Source organism: Aquarana catesbeiana, linkage group LG10, assembly GCF_042186555.1.
Source record: "Aquarana catesbeiana isolate 2022-GZ linkage group LG10, ASM4218655v1, whole genome shotgun sequence".
Lineage (NCBI taxonomy): Eukaryota > Metazoa > Chordata > Amphibia > Anura > Ranidae > Aquarana > Aquarana catesbeiana.
Genome location: NC_133333.1, coordinates 211,231,976 through 211,249,850, shown reverse-complemented (window position 1 = coordinate 211,249,850; position 17,875 = coordinate 211,231,976). Strand labels below are relative to the sequence as shown.

Sequence of the window (17,875 nt, the reverse complement as noted above, 5' to 3'; positions counted from 1 at the left end):
TCCGCCTTAAATCCCATGGCTAGGATCTTATCCACAACCACCCTCCTGATAGGTGGACTTTGTCCCGACACAGCCTTAGCATAATTCCTAACTGGGACAGATGACACATTAACTGGTTGCATCGGAATATTAACTGGCTGCATAGGAACCTCTGAAATCTGGTTTGGTAAATTTACCCACCACTTGATCCCCCTTCCTCCCCTCCAGCACAACAGTCCCACTCACCATAGTCCCAGAAGTACAACAGATACCAGCAGTCCCGTCATAAAGTAAAGTCATCTGTTTAAAAAACACCAGCTGTTTCAGCTTCCATACGGCCCTCCTGCTCTGCAGTTTCAATGTTCATGCGACATGAACTTGATAGGGGTAGTACTGGGGCCATCATGTGAAGCCACTCCCTTACCCCCCATCCATACTGTCGCTGTTGCTCTGGCATCCACCATCTGGCTGGTACTGGCACAGGAACTTTCCTTCATCTGTTGGAATCTTTCCTCATTCTCGCACTTTTCTCTGAACACACCGCTGCTCTCCTTCAGAGAGGTGACCAACTTCTGCTTTTTCAATGCTTCTTCCAGAGACTTCAGCTTGGAGACTTCCCTCTTACTGTTTCCAGACTTACTGTGCAGGGATTTCTTTTTCCTGAGATCTTCTTTCATGACAGCAAGTTTCTCTTCCTCCTTAGCAATGCGGCAAACTCTGTTCCCCACTTTATCCTGGAAGATTGGTAAGGACTCCTCTTGCATAGGGATAGGCCCAGGATCCATTGCAGCTTGAGCACATGGAGTAGGCCTCTTCCTGTGGAGAGCCTCCACCTTCGTCTCCCCCTACTGCATGGTGGTTGGGGAGAAGCCTGCAGGACAGGCCCAGGCTTGATGTTTCCTCCAACTGAGGTGTCCTTTTATGAAAGTGCGGTAAAATACCGCTTTTCAGTTCTCAGGCATTCTCAGAGGAGATCGCTCTCCTCTGAGTGCCTGTTTATGAAAGTGTGTAGATCGCTTCTCATGTTGAGTTGAGGAGCGATCTACAAACGCCGGGAACTCCTGAGAATGGCTCCTCTCACTGTAATCTCGCGTGATATAGCGGGATTACAGTATGAGGAACCATAAAATACAAAGTGTAACACAAATCAGCACACCTTATTCCCCAACATATTAATAAAATAATAAAGTTAAATTCCCCCTACACAATATACATTAACCTAATTATAAAAAAAAAACATTGTTTTTATCAATATTTAAAGATCATACATGTCCCTATTTAAATGTGAATGGTGTATAGTAAATGAATGTAATGCACATATGTAATGCAGCTATACACCATTCATATAAATGCAAAATACATTTATAATCATTAAAAAAATAATTTTAATAAAGTATACAAGTATAAATATTTATTAATAAATTAAAATAAAATATATTTCATAATTGATAAACATAAACATTGATAAACTGGTGCAATGCGAGAACACTGCGAATCCACTGCGGGTTCCCGCATCGCACCGACTCACATGTCAGTTCACACTGCCATATGCGAATCGCTGGGGAGTGTCAATACATTGTTAAGGACACCCCCAGTTCAGCTTGCATATCGCACTGCGAACTGACAGTCCGGACATGCGATCCGATTCTGGTCCGAACAGAAAAAAGGGTCCTGTGCGTGTTTGCACCGAATGCGGTGCGATATCAGCCATACTACCTGTACAGCTGATATCGCACCGCACAGACATCGCATGTAATGTGAATGGCAGTGTGCTAGATAGATAGAGATATAGATATAGATATATATATATATCTATATCTATATCTATATCTATATCTACACACTATAAATTTCACCAGTTTCAGGCTTCTCACTCTGATTCTCCACTTCTGAAATGGTGAATCAGAAAGTGAGAATTCTGTCACAGATCGCCAGTGAGGTGCTGAGATCGCACCTTCATAAACTGGCCGTTTCTGTGAAGTCAGTTACAAATTCTCACTGTGCGGAGAACGTGTTCTCCACTGATTATCTCAGTTTCATAAACTGGTAATGAGCTAGGATCAGCGGTGAGACTCGGGATCGCTGCTGATCTCAGTTTCATAAAAGGACACCTGAGAGCAAAAGCAGAGTGAGCCAACAGCACCTTGCAAAACAGCACCACCTGGTGGAGAAGCTCCTCCAGTGCAGAGACTGATGTGAATAGCTCAGTATTCTGTGTATAGCATTTGTGGAATTTGTCAGCTATATACATGTATAATAGTGTGTGATTGTGGTGAAAAGTAACTCTGGTGCTTCACTGAAACTGTTTAAAGTAAAAAAAAAAAAAAAAAAAACTAAACGAATGTTTCTGAAAAAATGCGACCAACTATAAAATACTTTATTTTTGATCCTATTATACAAGGTTTATTTATTGGTGACGGTGACTCGCTTGTGATTACTTTACAATTGGTATAAGAGGCTAAGTGGTTAGCACTTCCATCTAGCAGCACTAGGGTCCTTGGTTCGATTTCTAACAATGGCACTACCTGCATGGAGTTTGCATGTTCTCCCTGTGCCTGCGTGGGTTTCCTATGGCTACTCCGGTTTCCTCCCACACTTCAATGACATGCTGGTAGGTTAATTGGCTCCTGTCTAAATTGGCCCTTGTATATGTATGTATGTATGTATGTATGTATGTATGTATGTGAATTAGGGACCTTAGATTTAGGGCTGCAACGATTAATCAACAATAATGAAAATCGCTGTTGACGATTTTCATTGATTAGTTGGTCTAACGGCACCTTCCTCTCTGCCAGTCCCACCTCCGTCCCAGTGAATCCTGTGTACAAGGTGGCAGCGCCGCCGTATTCTCATGAGAATACAGCGGCGCTCATGTGACCAGGCACGTCTGCCTTTCTCCTCCTCGCTGACGTCAGCTCCCCCCCCTCAGCCCCGCCCGCTGCTGCCTCGAGGGAATAGAGAGATGTGATGTCAATTGTCAATGTGATGAAAAGTTGACAACAAGTTCCCCTTGATCATAAGTATTTCTGGGGGGGGGGGATAGTGCCCCATCGTTGGTTTTCTGGGGGGGGGGGGGGATAGTGCCCCATTGGTGTTGCTGGGGGGGTGGGGGTGAATAGTGCCCCGTTGGTGGGGGTGAATAGTGCCCCATTGGTGTTCATGGGAGGGGGGGAGATAGTGCCCCATCATTGCTGTTCCTGGGAGAATAGTGTCCCATCATTGGTATTCCCGGGAGGAATAGTACCCCATCATTGGTGTTCCCGGGAGGAATAGTGCCCCATATATTGGTGTTCCCGGGAGGAATAGTGCCCCATATATTGGGGTTCCCGGGAGGAACAGTGCCCCATCATTGGGGTTCCCGGGAGGAACAGTGCCCCATCATTGGGGTTCCCGGGAGGAACAGTGCCCCATCATTGGGGTTCCCGGGAGGAACAGTGCCCCATCATTGGGGTTCCCGGGAGGAATAGACACGACAGGATACCTATATATGACAAGGGACTCTCTCATGCATTATAATATTACAGTTCTGTTTGAAAAGCTGCAAAATAGTATTTCGGGTCTTTTTTATATTTTTAATTTTTTATGATTTTATCCAATTAATCGAAACAATCGGCCAACTAATCGATTATGAAAATAATCGTTAGTGGCAGTCCTACTTAGCTTATAAGCTCTTTGAGGGCAGGGACTGATGTGAATGTATAGAATATAGATGTAAAGCGATGTGTAAATTGACGGCGCTAGATAATAAAATATGAGCTACTGACAACATAAGCCGCATATCTTCTATTAAATGTGCCCTATACATGTTTTAAAAATATTGCAGTTGCATAATTCACTCTAATAAGATTACACAAGTTGCGTTATCCCAATATTTAATGTGACCAATGATTACGGAGAATACATATCTCAGTGAGGCCTGACCAGTGTGATATTATATTTGACAAATGTATAAAAATGTGTTTTCTCCACAGGGCAGCAGAGGGAAGCAGCAAAGCTCGGCCCACTGCCACCATGAAGACATTCGAACAGTCAGAGAAGTCAAAGAAGACAGTGAAATCCATGATTGAGAAGCCGGGGGACAAGACCAAGGAGAACAACAAGAAAAACAAGGCTTCAAGGAAGGAGAGTGAGTAATGAGTAAAATGCTTTTTATAATATCATATTGTCTCTGTATAAGCAGCTCTTCTCTGTGTGTTCAGTTTCCACGCATGTAGTTGCCTTTAATATTGGATTTAATAAGGGCACATTTTTAACCCACCCAACTCCAAATAAAGGGTAAGTTCACGAAAATAAAAAGGTGAACTCCAAATATCCTAGACCCCATTGCCCCTAATAGCTGTGATACCTCATGCTACCAGTGTAGTGATCTGTATACCACAGTACACAGCCCCGGTGTTAATATTTATCTAAATGCTTGCAAAGTCCATAAAATATGAATGGAAGCCAAATTGTCCCAAGCAATGATGAGCTGTCACTAGAAGATGTACATATTCTGTGAAGACAAAACATGACATGTACAACATCACTGTGGAAAACGTGCTGGATCCCACCACCAAGGAGCAAATTATCCACTCACCTCAACAGCATGACCTCTGAACATACTGAAAGGCCATGATGAACATTCCCCTAAGGGATAAATCCAATAACTGTGAAGCCTCTGGGATCGCTACTCCGGGTGCAGGCTCCATCATATATGTATAAAATCTAAGGAGACGTCAGCAGAAGGTTTCTAACCCCACACATGTCACTCCCCGTGCAGGACCTCGTCGACGGGGAAGGAACCAAAACATCAACCCGCATAGAAATAGTGCCCCCATCACTATGGAGTTCTAGGACGTGTGAAAATTGCCTTGAGTGTTCAGCTTGCATTCACATCTATTTACTTTTAAAATTCAGTTTTTGCTAATTGGTTTTCTCTATTAGTATGGCTATATGACTTTGATGACCAATGAAGCACCTGAGGCCGCCTTTTCCAGTAAGGCATTCCATAAAGAAGAAGAGTTTTCCAGCGTGGTCACGTAGTTGCTCTGATGGGCACTTTCCAACGAGCATTATGATGGATGCTCACTTCGGGGCTGTGTATTGTGGTGAATGGACAACTATACCATCAGCACTGCCACTATGTGCAGCGTGGTTTTGCCAGGATATTTGGACTTTGTTCACCTTTTTAATTTTGCATAAAAAAGTGAACTTACCCCTTCTTTAACAAACTTTAGAAGTAAATAATCTCCCAACAGTGTTAATTTCGTCGACTAAAATATTTTAGTCGACTAAATTAATACTATCTTATTCGACTAAAACGAAAATGATTCAGATGACTAAAATACGACTAAAATGACATTTTCGTCAAAAGACTAGAATTGACTAAATTGTCATTGTTATTTTAATCATCTGAGTTGTTTTAATCGTATTTCAGTCGACTAAAATCTCCTGTACATTTTATATATCAAAAAGTTAGCCGAACTCCAGCACAGGATGGAACTTTGGGAATTTTATGATAGGCCAGTGCCACGTCCTAAATAGCAATTTTGAGTGAAACGAAAACCGAAACAAAAATGGACTTTGTAGGCTCCAATTATAAAAAAATACAAACGTTTTTATTAAAAAAATAGTACAAAAGCACACTTTAAAACATTGCAAGTAAAATGCAAACAACTAACTAGACCTTTCTAGTGTATATTGTATACAATTAATGCGTAACATTTGCAGGGATGAACTCCTACAATCATTTTAAGATGTGCAAGAAAAAGCTCTACATGTTTCGCAATTTGAATGCTTCTTCGGGAGCTTATTAAATATTCTTGGATAAAATGATACAAATCTGGGTGTAAGGACCATGCTAATAAGGTATGAGCCTGTATAGTGAGACTGTGAACAGTCAGCAACCTTTCCTTATAATCTTAATAGATAATGGAGAGGGGTACTTTCTATCAAAGAAAGAGCAAACTACAGTGTCTCAGCAGGGCTACCAGCAGAAGCAAGATATGGTGGAGATTGCTAATAAGGTAGCAATTCAATTAGCAAATGGCAAATACAGACCGTCTTTCCAGGATAGAAGTCATAATAAGATAGGAGTTCAGGACAGAACTCCACACAATATACACTAGAGAGGTCTAGTTAATTGTTTGCATTTTACTTACAATAATTTTAAAGTTTGCTTTTGTAGTATTTGTTTAATAAAAACGTTTGTAGGCACCAATTATAAAAAATACAAAGTCCATTTTTGTTTCTGTTTTCGTTTCACTCCAGTACATTTTAGTCGACAAAAATCTAATGGGTTTAGTTAAATTTCAATGCATTATTGTAAAGCGATGCGTAAACTGTTGGCGCTATATAAATCCTGTATAATAACAATAATAATAATAATAATAAATAATAACAATAATAATGCATTATTTCTTTAGAACTGTCAAACATATACTCCCTGGAGTAAAAATCTAATATGTTTATTATTTATGGTATTAAGGTTTGAACATGTACTACAGACACAGATTTAGCCGTTGTGATATAAATTCAATTTAGTTTTAGTCGTAAGACTATAACTAAAACTAAATTTTTAAATTTTATGTCAAAATTAACACTGCCTCCCAAAGCCCTTTTTTACTCACCTGAACCTGCTGTCATGCAACCCTTTTCGGTTCTTCTTGGAATGAAGGTCTGATTAATCGCTGACCAATATGGTTGCTGCCCTGAGTCTTGACATTACATTTCACCTGGGGTCTTTAGGACCCTGTGAGGAACCCGCTAATGAACAGCCAATAGGAAGCTAGGATATATAATTATAATTTTAATTTTTTTTTTTTTTTTTTTTTTTTTTTTTTTAAAGCTAATCTTTATTGAGCTTTACAATAAATGGTGATAAACATTTTAGAAATCCCCTAACTTGCCCCTTCATTTTTTGGGTACATTTAGTCACAAAGAAACCATACAGATGGTGCACCATTTATAAAGCAACCTCACAGTGACTAAAATATTTGGCCAACTAGTTTATTATTTTTTTTTTTTTTTTTTTAGTCTACTGGGATAGTTAGCTAGAGGGGAGATAAAGTTTGGGGCGGGGGTGTACCAGTCCCTGGCTTGACTTCAGCTGTAAACTAATTTTATAAGGGTGAGCAGGCCTGTTTAGACTTCTCTGTGCTGGCTGTGGACTCCGCTGGTGGAAGACCCAGAAGTCCCAGTCCAGTATAGAGATAGATTCCCGTCAGATCTGTCCAGGACCTCTTCCCAGTTGCATGGTAGAGTTTCTGGGGTGTTCAAATAAGATGAGCAAGCCACCATATTATATGGTATATTATAATATCCCACTGCTCCACTCCGGGTATTTCTCCCCAGCTCACTCTGCACACCAAGTACTGGTCCTCATACACTTTGATATTCGTGTGGAAATAAAGGAAGGAATGCTTTGGTATTCAGTTTGAAAGGATATCAGTATAATGTTTGTTAAACCAGCTGCAGATGGGGCGTTCCTGTCGTCCATGGCTGTGTCAAGGTGAGCGTTCTCTCTTTCCAGACACTGCCCCAGAAGTGATCGCTCCACCCAATAAAGGCGGTAAAACTGGCACCCCAGCAGTACCTGCAGAGAAGGAGGAGCTTACCTCAGAGGAAGCCATACAGAAGAAGCGAGAGGCGTTCTTTAAGAAGATGATGAAGGGGGGAGATAAAGCAAGGTGAGCAATGCTTTCTCCGCATTATATATTTGGGAACTGCTATATTTCATGCTATTCCTTGTGCGGTTAGGGGAAGCATTCTCAAATTGTTTGCATGTAAGCTGACTCATTGCTGCATCATCATTCTGTCTGAAACATCTTACACAGCAGCAGCTAGATGGAGAATGACTTTGTTTCTAATATACATAGGTACACAAAGCCAGAGCTGATTATTCATTTCCTTGTCTTGCAGCAAATCCCCAAAGCCCGAGTCCCAAAAAGAAAAGGGGAAGAAGCCTCGGGTGTGGGAAGGCAGGCCAGTGAATGCCAAAGAGCTGGACTTCAGCAAACCCACTACCAATGGCAACACAGAGGAGCCAGCGGTCACTGATGAGGACCTGTTGGCCCTGGTAAGAGTGTGTGTGTGTGTGTGTGTGTGTGTGTGTGTGTGTGTGTAAGAGGCAGCATTGTATCTTCAGTCAAGAACAGAGATGTTGGTGTAACCTGTTACATCTCTTCTGCAGCTCGATGGAGCAGACCAGAGCACTTATTCACCTTCCTGCAGAGCGAATTGCTTCACACAGTGCACGTTTAAGGCACAAAAATTTTAAAGGAATAATTTATCTAATATGAAAAAATATATTTATTTAGTATGAAAAATGCAAAACCTGTATAAAAACCACATAACAATGTGTTAGAACGAATTTTACAGTGTTGTCATCAAAAACATAATACAAATATTAAGCTAATGTGTCTTGCAACCAACGCGTTTCGGAGTGAATATGTAGTTCTCCTTCTTCTGGGGTATGACTTGAGCAAGAAAATTTAGTATTCTACAATAGGATTGAAACAATGACATAAATATACAAATATGTAGCAATGTAACACTGTACATACAGATACCGAGATAACAGACATGAATTAGTGGAAAAATAATGAAGGAAAAACACTTACATATAATGGGATGACAACTGTTGCAGATTAAAAACATAAGAGTGCACAGAAAGTTGCTTCCAAATTCCTTGAGCCAGAGAGTTCGATACAAAAGGCGTGCCTCAAAAATAAGGAGGTGCCTGGCCCGTAAATGCTGACTCAGCTCCCCCATACACACAGCACCAACCTGAGAGGGAAAAGCCAAAGGACCCACTGAGGCCAAAAAAGGAAGGACCCTGAAAGCATGAAATAAGTCAATAAATGCATAGTTTTCATTTAATACTCTATTTTTAATTCCTAAGAAAGTAAAAACCTTCATAGGTAAATGCAGCATAAGATATATGATTTACATAGCGGTCAATCACATTCTTAGATTCCTTTAAAAGAGAAAACCTAATTGGCCATTCTGGGCAGCTGCTCCACGTTTTGTGTCTGTGTTATTAATCGGCTCTGATTGTTTTTCCCCTGCAACTGGGGAACTATCCAATGTTGGATGACTTTTGTGAACCCAGAGGAACCTTCCCATGCTGTCTACTAGGGTTGCACTGATACTAGTATCGATGCCGATACCGAGCATTTGCATAAGTACTTGTACTCGTGCAAATGCTCCGATGCTTGACCCAATACCTGGGCAGTCACGGATGATTGGTGCGGCGGTATAGATTTCAATAAAGTATCTGACAGCTGCTTCTCCCCCCTGCTTTCAGCTGCCTTGCTGAAATCTATAAAGGGAGATTGGTGCTTGTAACTCCCCCCACCGCCGCACCGTTTACCCCTGACTGTCCCCTGTGTCCTTCTCCATGTTCTCCTCTCTGTGCTCCTTCATGCCCTCCATGCTCCTCTGGTCCCCCTTCATGTCTTCCGTGTTCCTCCAGTCCCCCCCTGTCCTGGATCTGTCAGGATGCAGAGCGGAGAAAGGTGTCGGTAAATCTGTCATTTACCGACTCCTTCCTTTTCTGAATGCACAGTGATCATTACTCTGCTCAGTTATGAATGGACAGAGTCCAACTGTGTTTACGATGTCTCCGTTTATATCCATTCATTTTCAGTTTAGCTGAGGCTGCAGAAAATGGGACTGGGGAATCTGTGTCCTCAGTCCCTTTCCCTGTCTCAAAGGGGAGATGTCACGGGTCTGTTTAGATCCCTAATATCTCACCAACAGGGCTGACAAAAAAAAAATTGTGATAATTAAAGGCTAAAATTTGTAAACAAAAAAAAAAAAAAAAAACACCGTCCACTCCCCCTCAAAAAAAAGCATTGTAAAAAAAAATTTTAAAAATTATAAATTGCAAAACATATTAAAAAAAGAAATTGTAAATAAAATTGTAAAAAAAAGAAAAAACTACTGACACAGTCCACTGTTACATAACATTAAAAAAATGTATCAGTAATCAGTATTAGCGGGTACATGAAAAAAGTATTGGTACTTGTACTCGGTCTTAAAGTAGTATTGGTGCACCTCTACTGACTACCCTCATGTGTATAGGAATAACTTGCCTTTGTTGAGTGATCTTCCTAGCCCTGTAAAGCTCCCAAGCCCTTAAGGAGCTTTCCTTCCTGACTTCCAGAGCTGCCAGCAAATGTCCTCTTTGGAGACACCTTCTCCAGCCACTGAGGAGAATCCTTCTCCATTAGGCGCCTCCTCAGCTTTGGGGTACCTTCTTCCCACCTTGACTGTGTGGTAATGAAGATGGGAATTTAAAAACACATAGGATAATGCTGCTGCTTTTCTGTGGTGAAACGAAGACCTACCAAGCAGAAACATTTGCAGTAATAAGAGTGCTGTTTTTAGCCAGTAAGATTTTTTTTTAATCCAATACAATAAAGAACAGCTTATAACCTTATTAAAAGCTGACGTCTGCATGGAATAAATTTGATTGTCATGTGACCTGTGCATGTTCTTTCAGAGATCAAACCGGATGGTGGGGAACCTCCCGGACGTAGAGTGTGAAAGCAGCAGTGAGGAGGAGGAAGAAGAGGAGGAGGAAGTTCCCATTGTTAAAACCAACACTACAGCTCCCGTCAAGACTAGGTACTGTGAATGTGTCACTTTTACTACCAGTGTGAGATGGGGTGATATTAGGTGACCTTCACTTCTCTTTTATTTAGCACTAAGAAGAGCAGCTTTGGGGGAATGTTCGGAATGCTGAAAGGCCTTGTAGGGGCAAAGAGCTTGAGTATGGACGACATGGAGCCTGTTCTGGAGAAGATGAAGGATCATCTCATAGGTGCGTGCAACAGACGTGGCCCATAAAATGCAAACCTTTTAGTCTTGGGTTGATGGCTTTAGCCTGTTGTATACTTAAAAAATTTTGGTTGTTTGAATAGATTTTAACAAAGGGCAACCTAGTAGTAGTCTCAAGTCACATGAGCAGTTTTGTGGCATTGATCATTTGGTCTCCCTCAATGTGAAAGATCACTGTTCAACCAGTAATGCATCTCTGCCAGAACATCGCCTCCCTAATATCCTCTTGTAGCAGCATGTTGACATTTGGTCACATGACTGGGCAGTGGAAATTTGCTGAGATAGAAACAGACTCTGTATATTGTATATTTTTTCTGAAATGCTAGTTGTTATCACAAAAATACCAAGATAGTTGCATGTTACTGGGTGCCAACATCCCCCAAGTAATATAGAAATCCAAAAAGAACCAGTTGTGGTTGGGACTATAAAGTGTTTGTTAACCCCCAAAAAAGAAAATACAGATCCTGCTCCCTTACAGCAGATTAAACAGCACAGTGCTTGTGCTGTGTTATCTGTCCCCCTCTAAACTGTAAAAAAAAAAAGTCTGATCCTGCTACTTCCTGTATCCCCCTCTTTACACTGACCATGATAATCAGGGCACTGACCACCATGGTCAGCATACGTCAATTCGTCATCCGTAGCCCTCCTCTCCCCCCTCACCCCCTCCTCCCTGCCCATCAGCTCCCTGTCTGTATCTCTGTGTCCGCCCCGCCTCCCCCCCGCTGCTATTATTAAAAATAAACAACTTACAATGGTTACTGCCAGCCCCTCTATTATAGGCAGGCATATCATACTGTGTAACTTTTATTTCTAAAAAACGAGGATTGTAAATACATTTTTAGTGCTATCTTCAGGCCGGTCATGTGACTCGCAGCCTCTTTACATCTCCGGGACAGGGCTACTGCTGGAGGAGAAGAGCGGCCACGTGACCTCCCCGGCTGACGTCAAAGGAAGCTCTCAGCCCCTCCTGCATTGTATTGGAGCTGAAGATTGCCCTAAATAGATATTTACAATCCTAGTTTTTAGAAAAGACTTACACAGTGTGGTATGCCTGCCTATAATAGAAGGGCTGGCAGTGGTTTACACTTTTGCCTTAAACACTTTAAGGGCTCCACCCAAAGCAATACAAAAGCAAAAAAGAATTTTTTTTTTTTTTTTTTTACATATAAAAGCTTAACTCCTACTTTGTGCTCTTTTAACACAATTCATCTCCCATCACCCAATAAACATGTCTTACTGCTTGCTGATGTATTTCGTTGCTAGATTTTCAAAGGATCAAGTAAAATACAAACCTTTTCTCAAATATGTATAATTATAGCGTCAATACAATCTTGAATGTGAAGGACAGACCATGCCTGCCAGAGTAGTAATCGGGGAAGAAGAAGGTCAACAAAACCGTCAAATGCCAAAACATAGCCAAGGACAGTTACGTAGACTTATCTTGCAGATAATGAAACTAATATTTAACATTTAACTAACAGAGGTAGTATAGGCTGCAGTGTCAAACAAAACAACATACTTTAAAGGGGTTGTAAAACCTTGTGTTTTTTCACCTTTAATGCATCCTATGCATTAAGGTGAAAAAACACCTGGCAGTCACCGGCCCCCCAGTTTTACTTACCTGACCCCTTCATCTCTTCGGTGGGGACACGCTGTCCCTCTCTCCACGGGGTGCCAGCTCTTGATTGGATAGATTGATAGCAGCGCAGCTATTGGCTCCTAGTATCAGTGCAACTCTACTGTCTACCCTCCTGTGTGTAGGAATAACTTGCCTATGTTGAGTGACCTTCCTAGCCCAAGGGGAACTTTCCTCCAACTGTAAAGCTCCCAAGCTCTTAAGGAGCCTTCCTTCCTGACTTCCAGAGCTGCCAGCAAATGTCCTTTTTGAAGACACCTTCCCCAGCCCCAGAGAAGAATCCTTCTCCATTAGGCGCCTCCTCAGCCTTGGGGTACTTTCTTTCCACCTTGACTGTGTGGTAATGAAGATGGGAACTTAAAAACACATAAGATATTGCTGCTGCTTTTGTGTGGTGAAATGAAGACATACCAAGCAGAACCATTTGCAGTAATAAGAGTGCTGTTTTTAGCCAGTAAGATTTTTTTTTTTTTTAATCCGATACAATAAAGAACATCTTATAACCTTATTAAAAGCTGATGTCTACATGGAATAAATTTGAAAATGGTTCTGTTATTCAAGGACTGAAATCTGATCCATTCAATGGCAGTTAGCTGAAATGGATGGTACCCGAGCCTCATTGGATAGGAGAGAAGAATACTCAAGGTTTGCCTGTAATGCAGCCTTATGGCGCTGACCCTGCATAATGAAACCCTGAGCAGTGTTTCTGACCAAGGTGCTTTCCAGCAGGGTGCTTTCCAGCAGGGTGCTATACATGTCCAGGGGAGAGGACCCCAGATTAAGCGGGACTAAGTCCTTTAAGATCTTTTATGACAGAGCTGGTCGGGATGGGTGAAGGTTGGACTCCTGTTATGATTCAGAGTCCTGTGATGGGAATGGTAAGTTTACATTTGCAGTGTTTCTTTGAAAAAAAAAAAAAAAAATCTGACTGGTGGCCACTGGGGGGCAGTGTGCTGTTTGGTCAGGCTGGCCGGACAGGCTCCATGTGTTTCAGAAGGTGTATTGAGCTGCAGTTTTCTCCTCCAGCCACTAGAAGGTGTGGGTCTGCTCTATATAGTTTACTCTTATGCAGCGGAGGCAGGAAGTGGAAGAGTGGCCTTTTTTTTTTTTTTTTTTTTTTTTTTTTTACGGTTGAACTGACGTGGGCTGAAGGGTCAGTGAGGCTCCTGAGAAATAGCAGGGACATGGAGAGTCTATGGCTGAATGAAGATGAGTACTAGCTGTGGGAAGCTGCAGGACCACACAGGACATGATTATACACTGTATTTTTCTGCATAATCCTGGTGGGTTTGTACAACTGTTTTCTGTTACACCCCTGCATGAGTATCAGTGCACTTAAAGAAGTTGGGTCTCCAGAGTAGCTTACATTGATCTTCAGGAACGTACATTTAGGCTGCACTAAAGCGGCATTGAGGCTGCATTCAGGGTGCGTTTTTTGCATATGTGCTTGTCAAGTCCTATGAAACTAGTATGGGGCTAAGTGCGGTTAATTTTCATCATAGTTCTTTGATGAAACCATACTCTTCTAGAAAACGGGGCAGGTGCAGCATAGTATTACATTATTGCATGCATACCTGCATAATTCCTGCATGGCTATATATGGGGCATACTGCATACTTACATGCATATCGCATAAAGTGCTTATATGCAAAAACTGCAAAACCTTTTATGCATAGCTGTGTATCTCGTGCTTGCATACCTACGTATTTGCATAGCTGTAGACCAACATGGTTATGGGCTTGCATCCTTGGGGGACTGCATATTAGGTTTTGGCAAATATAGTTGCTACATTATTTACCTGTTATACGATTTCAATGGTCCCAGAAGGGGGAGGCAGGTGCACTGCCCTTTGATGCAGTGGAGGGGGGGGGGAGATCTGGGCCACTGCGTTTGTCTGGCTATCCCCCTTAATGTGCCTGAGCTCAGGAAAGAGCTGTAAGCTTTTCCCCTACAGAATCTGAGGCTGCTGTGTTTTGAGAGGTATCTGAGGCCAGAGGATGCTAGGGCAGTCTCTGGTGGTTCACTTTGTCTTTAGGTTGACTCTGGCAGAAACCTTAGAGGTTAAACACGTCTCTTTGGGACCTTCTGGGTTCACTGCAGAATATCAAGCTTTTGCTTTGCATTTTCTTTTAGAGCAAAGTTATAGGCTCATTATAGACGGGGATATGAGGTCTATCTTGGTTCTCAAGGCACTACACAAGTTTTTAAAACTCCTTCTGTTTCAGATGCGATTGGTCCAGTCAGTGGTGGCCACTCTGTAAGAAGTGGATCTCTAATGTCCATAGTCTTCAGTGATACATATCTGCATGGGGCATTTTTTCCAGGCTCATCAAAGGTTTCCACAATTTTCAGTAGAAGATCGGCATTTTTCTTTTGTTGCTCTGTCCTTCAGGTTGGCCACAGCCCCCACAGGGGTTTGACAGAGTTCATAGCCCTGGTGCTGGGCTTGCTGAGGGCGCAGGGGGCATCAATCTCAGGATACCTCAATGATCTTTTGCTCAGGGAGCAGTCCGTTCCAAGTTTAAAGTGAAATATAAGGAGCAAAAGGTATCCTTCATTGCATCTCTGCATGAGGTTGCTGGAGAAATAGTATCTACGTAATGCGGTTTCCTATGTACAGTTCCACTCCAGGTATTTGTAGAGGAACATTGTGTCTGTCTGAAAGATGAGGGTTCAATCTTTCTCTGTCCCTGGGGTATTGCAGGGTTTGAAGTAGCGGTTGATTGTTTGGAACATGGAGAAGGGGAACATTTCCTCCCAGGTCTATCCACCATCAGGCGTCAGTGGCTCAGGTTTGCAAGGCTGCTACATGCTTTTTGACGTATACATTCACAAGGTTTTACCAGGCAGATGTTGGAGCCATGGAGGTTGCTGTATTTGGCTGCAGCATCTTACAAAATGGTGGAATACATCCTTTTTGGATTGATGGCTGTGATAATTGTGGTGTCTCCCACCTCTCAGATTTTATTGCTTTGGGACATGCCACATAGTCATGATGATAGCCTGCTTTGTGTCCCATGATGTATGATTAAAGAAAATTTGGATTTTTTTTTTCTACATACTTACCTGTAAAAGCCATTTCTTGGAGTACATCACGGGACACAGACATCCCTCTCCTCCTTTTTAGAATTTTTTCATTGTTTGCTACAAAACTGAAGTACTTTCTGTATAGGAGGGGCTATATAGGGGAGGACTTCCTGTTTGATTCATCGGCAAGTGTCCATTCACCTATAGGTGGCGCATAAGCGACATAGTCATAATTATAGCCTGCTCTGTGTCCTGTAATGTACTCTAATGCCGCGTATATACGGTCGGACTTTTCGACCGGACTGGGCCGACGGACCAAATCCGGCGGACAATTCGATCGCGTGTGGGCTTCACCGAATCTTCAGCGGACTTTTCCAGTCGCAAATCTGACGGACTTTAGATTTGGAACATGCTTCAAATCTTTACATCGTAACTCCGCCGGACCCAGAAATCCGCTCGTCTGTATGCTAGTCCGACGGACAAAAACCCACGCTAGGGCAGCTATTGGCTACTGGTTATCAACTTCCTCATTTTAGTCCGGTCGTACGTCATCACGTACGAATCCGTCGGACTTTTGTGTGATCGTATGTAGTTAAGTCCGTCGAAAGTCCGTCGAAAGTCCGTCGAAAGTCCGTCGAAAGTCCGTCGAAAGTCCGTCGAAAGTCCGTCGAAAGTCCGTCGGACGGGCTGTCGGACTTTTGTAGCCAAAAAGTCCGACAGTGTGTACGCGGCATTAGAAATTGCTTTTATAGGTAAGTATGTAGAAAAAATCCAATTTGAAAAGAGCGCGGAGTAGGGGGTTATATTTATTGTATAAAGTCCATGTGATTTTAGGGATTTTTTGTCTTTTTTTTTTTTTTTTTTTTTTGTAATTTATTTTTTCCTTTTTATTGTTTTGGATGGTACCCTTAAAGTCCCAACCACAAATGGTTCTTTTTGGATTTCTATGCTAGTTGTCATGCTCGTCCTGCTTTTTTATTGCTTTAAATAATTTATCAGATCGAGGTCTTGCATTCCTAATTTGCATACAGTACATTTTCTAGTTCAGCATCTCGGGAAATATTGAAGACTGTGAATCAGGATAGCAGGCAGTCCTGTAACTTTTGATTTTGCACAGAGCAGCCCTGATCCTCCTCTTCTGGGCTACCCCGTTGGCGCTCCTGGCTCTTCTCCCCCTCTCCAAGTGCCCTCATAGCACACCGCTTGGAATCCAGTCACCCTTGCGGGCTTGATCCTGAGCTGCACTGTGTGTGTGTGCGCTGACACATGCTCATCCATACTCTGAAATACTGGATGTTCCCTTTTAGTTCCCAGTGATAAATCTGACAGCAGGCGAGTGAAGGATAGGTAAGTAGGGGGGTTTAAAACAAGCTGTTGCTTTGCCCAGATGGTATTGTATTGTTGTGTCTTGGTTTTGATCCTGCCATAATTCCCCTACAGCTAAGAATGTGGCAGCTGATATCGCGGTGAAGCTCTGTGAGTCTGTGGCAAAGAGACTGGAAGGAAAAGTGATGGGAACATTCTCCAGTAAGTGTCATCTGCTAAACCCAATGAATATCTAAAGTGTGTATAGTTTAGTTGTAACGGAACTGAGTTGCTAAGATCCAGGTCTTCATGTAGCATTTTATAATGCAAAGCTTATAATACTTTATGCCCTTTTAAAGGTTCCTGGTAAGCCACACACACACACACACACCCATTGATGTGTTAAGTATGTAAGTTTAAAGCTGTAGTAAACCCAAAAGCAAACATTTATTATATTACAGCTTACCAATTCTTAGATGTGATAACTGTATTTTCTTTTTTAGGCTTTTTTTTGTAATTTCCTATTTTCCTCTGGTGATCTGGCCAGTAAGTCTGTTATTTTTGCAACAGAATATTCTCTCTTCCAAATGTATCCGTGTTGAGACAAACCATTTACCACTGACATGGGGGCTTACAATGATCAGCTTTTATTTGTTCCTGTAAAACCTTTATCCCAAAAAAAACAACTTTTGCTGTACCTGCTTGTATAACTGCAGTGTGAGATGAATTTTGGCTTCAATTTGCCAGTGTATCTAAATCTGCTATTATATCTAACACTCCCCTCCCCCCAGACTGACAATGCTGCTGTGCCCCCTGTTCTCCTTCATCCAAAGTATAGGTACACTAATACAGGAGGCCAGATCACCTGGTGAAAAATGAGGGGAAAAAAGAAAACAAATGCAGCCACCACTTCTTTTTTTTTTTTTTTTTTTTTTTTTTATTTTTTTATTTATCACTGGGTAACAGGTCCACAGGGACCGATACAACATTAATATCATAACAGTGCCGTATAAACATTTACATAGCATAAAGAAAACCTTGTTTTGCATATTCCAATAACATCTTGTGTTGCAATGTTAGTTGAGGTTGATGTATTTCAGAGAT

General features: G+C 41.9%; 1 protein-coding gene across 1 annotated transcript in view; it reads left to right on the top strand.

The window, feature by feature from the left end:
• Nucleotides 1-17,875, top strand: part of SRPRA (SRP receptor subunit alpha) — a 47,949-nt gene that overhangs the window by 6,928 nt on the left and 23,146 nt on the right. Inside the window, exons 4-9 of the mRNA XM_073603252.1 lie at nt 3,951-4,105; nt 7,490-7,646; nt 7,879-8,035; nt 10,466-10,590; nt 10,668-10,786; nt 16,907-16,993. Of these exons, the coding sequence (XP_073459353.1) occupies nt 3,951-4,105; nt 7,490-7,646; nt 7,879-8,035; nt 10,466-10,590; nt 10,668-10,786; nt 16,907-16,993 (800 nt within the window). The remainder of the gene's footprint in view (nt 1-3,950; nt 4,106-7,489; nt 7,647-7,878; nt 8,036-10,465; nt 10,591-10,667; nt 10,787-16,906; nt 16,994-17,875) is intronic.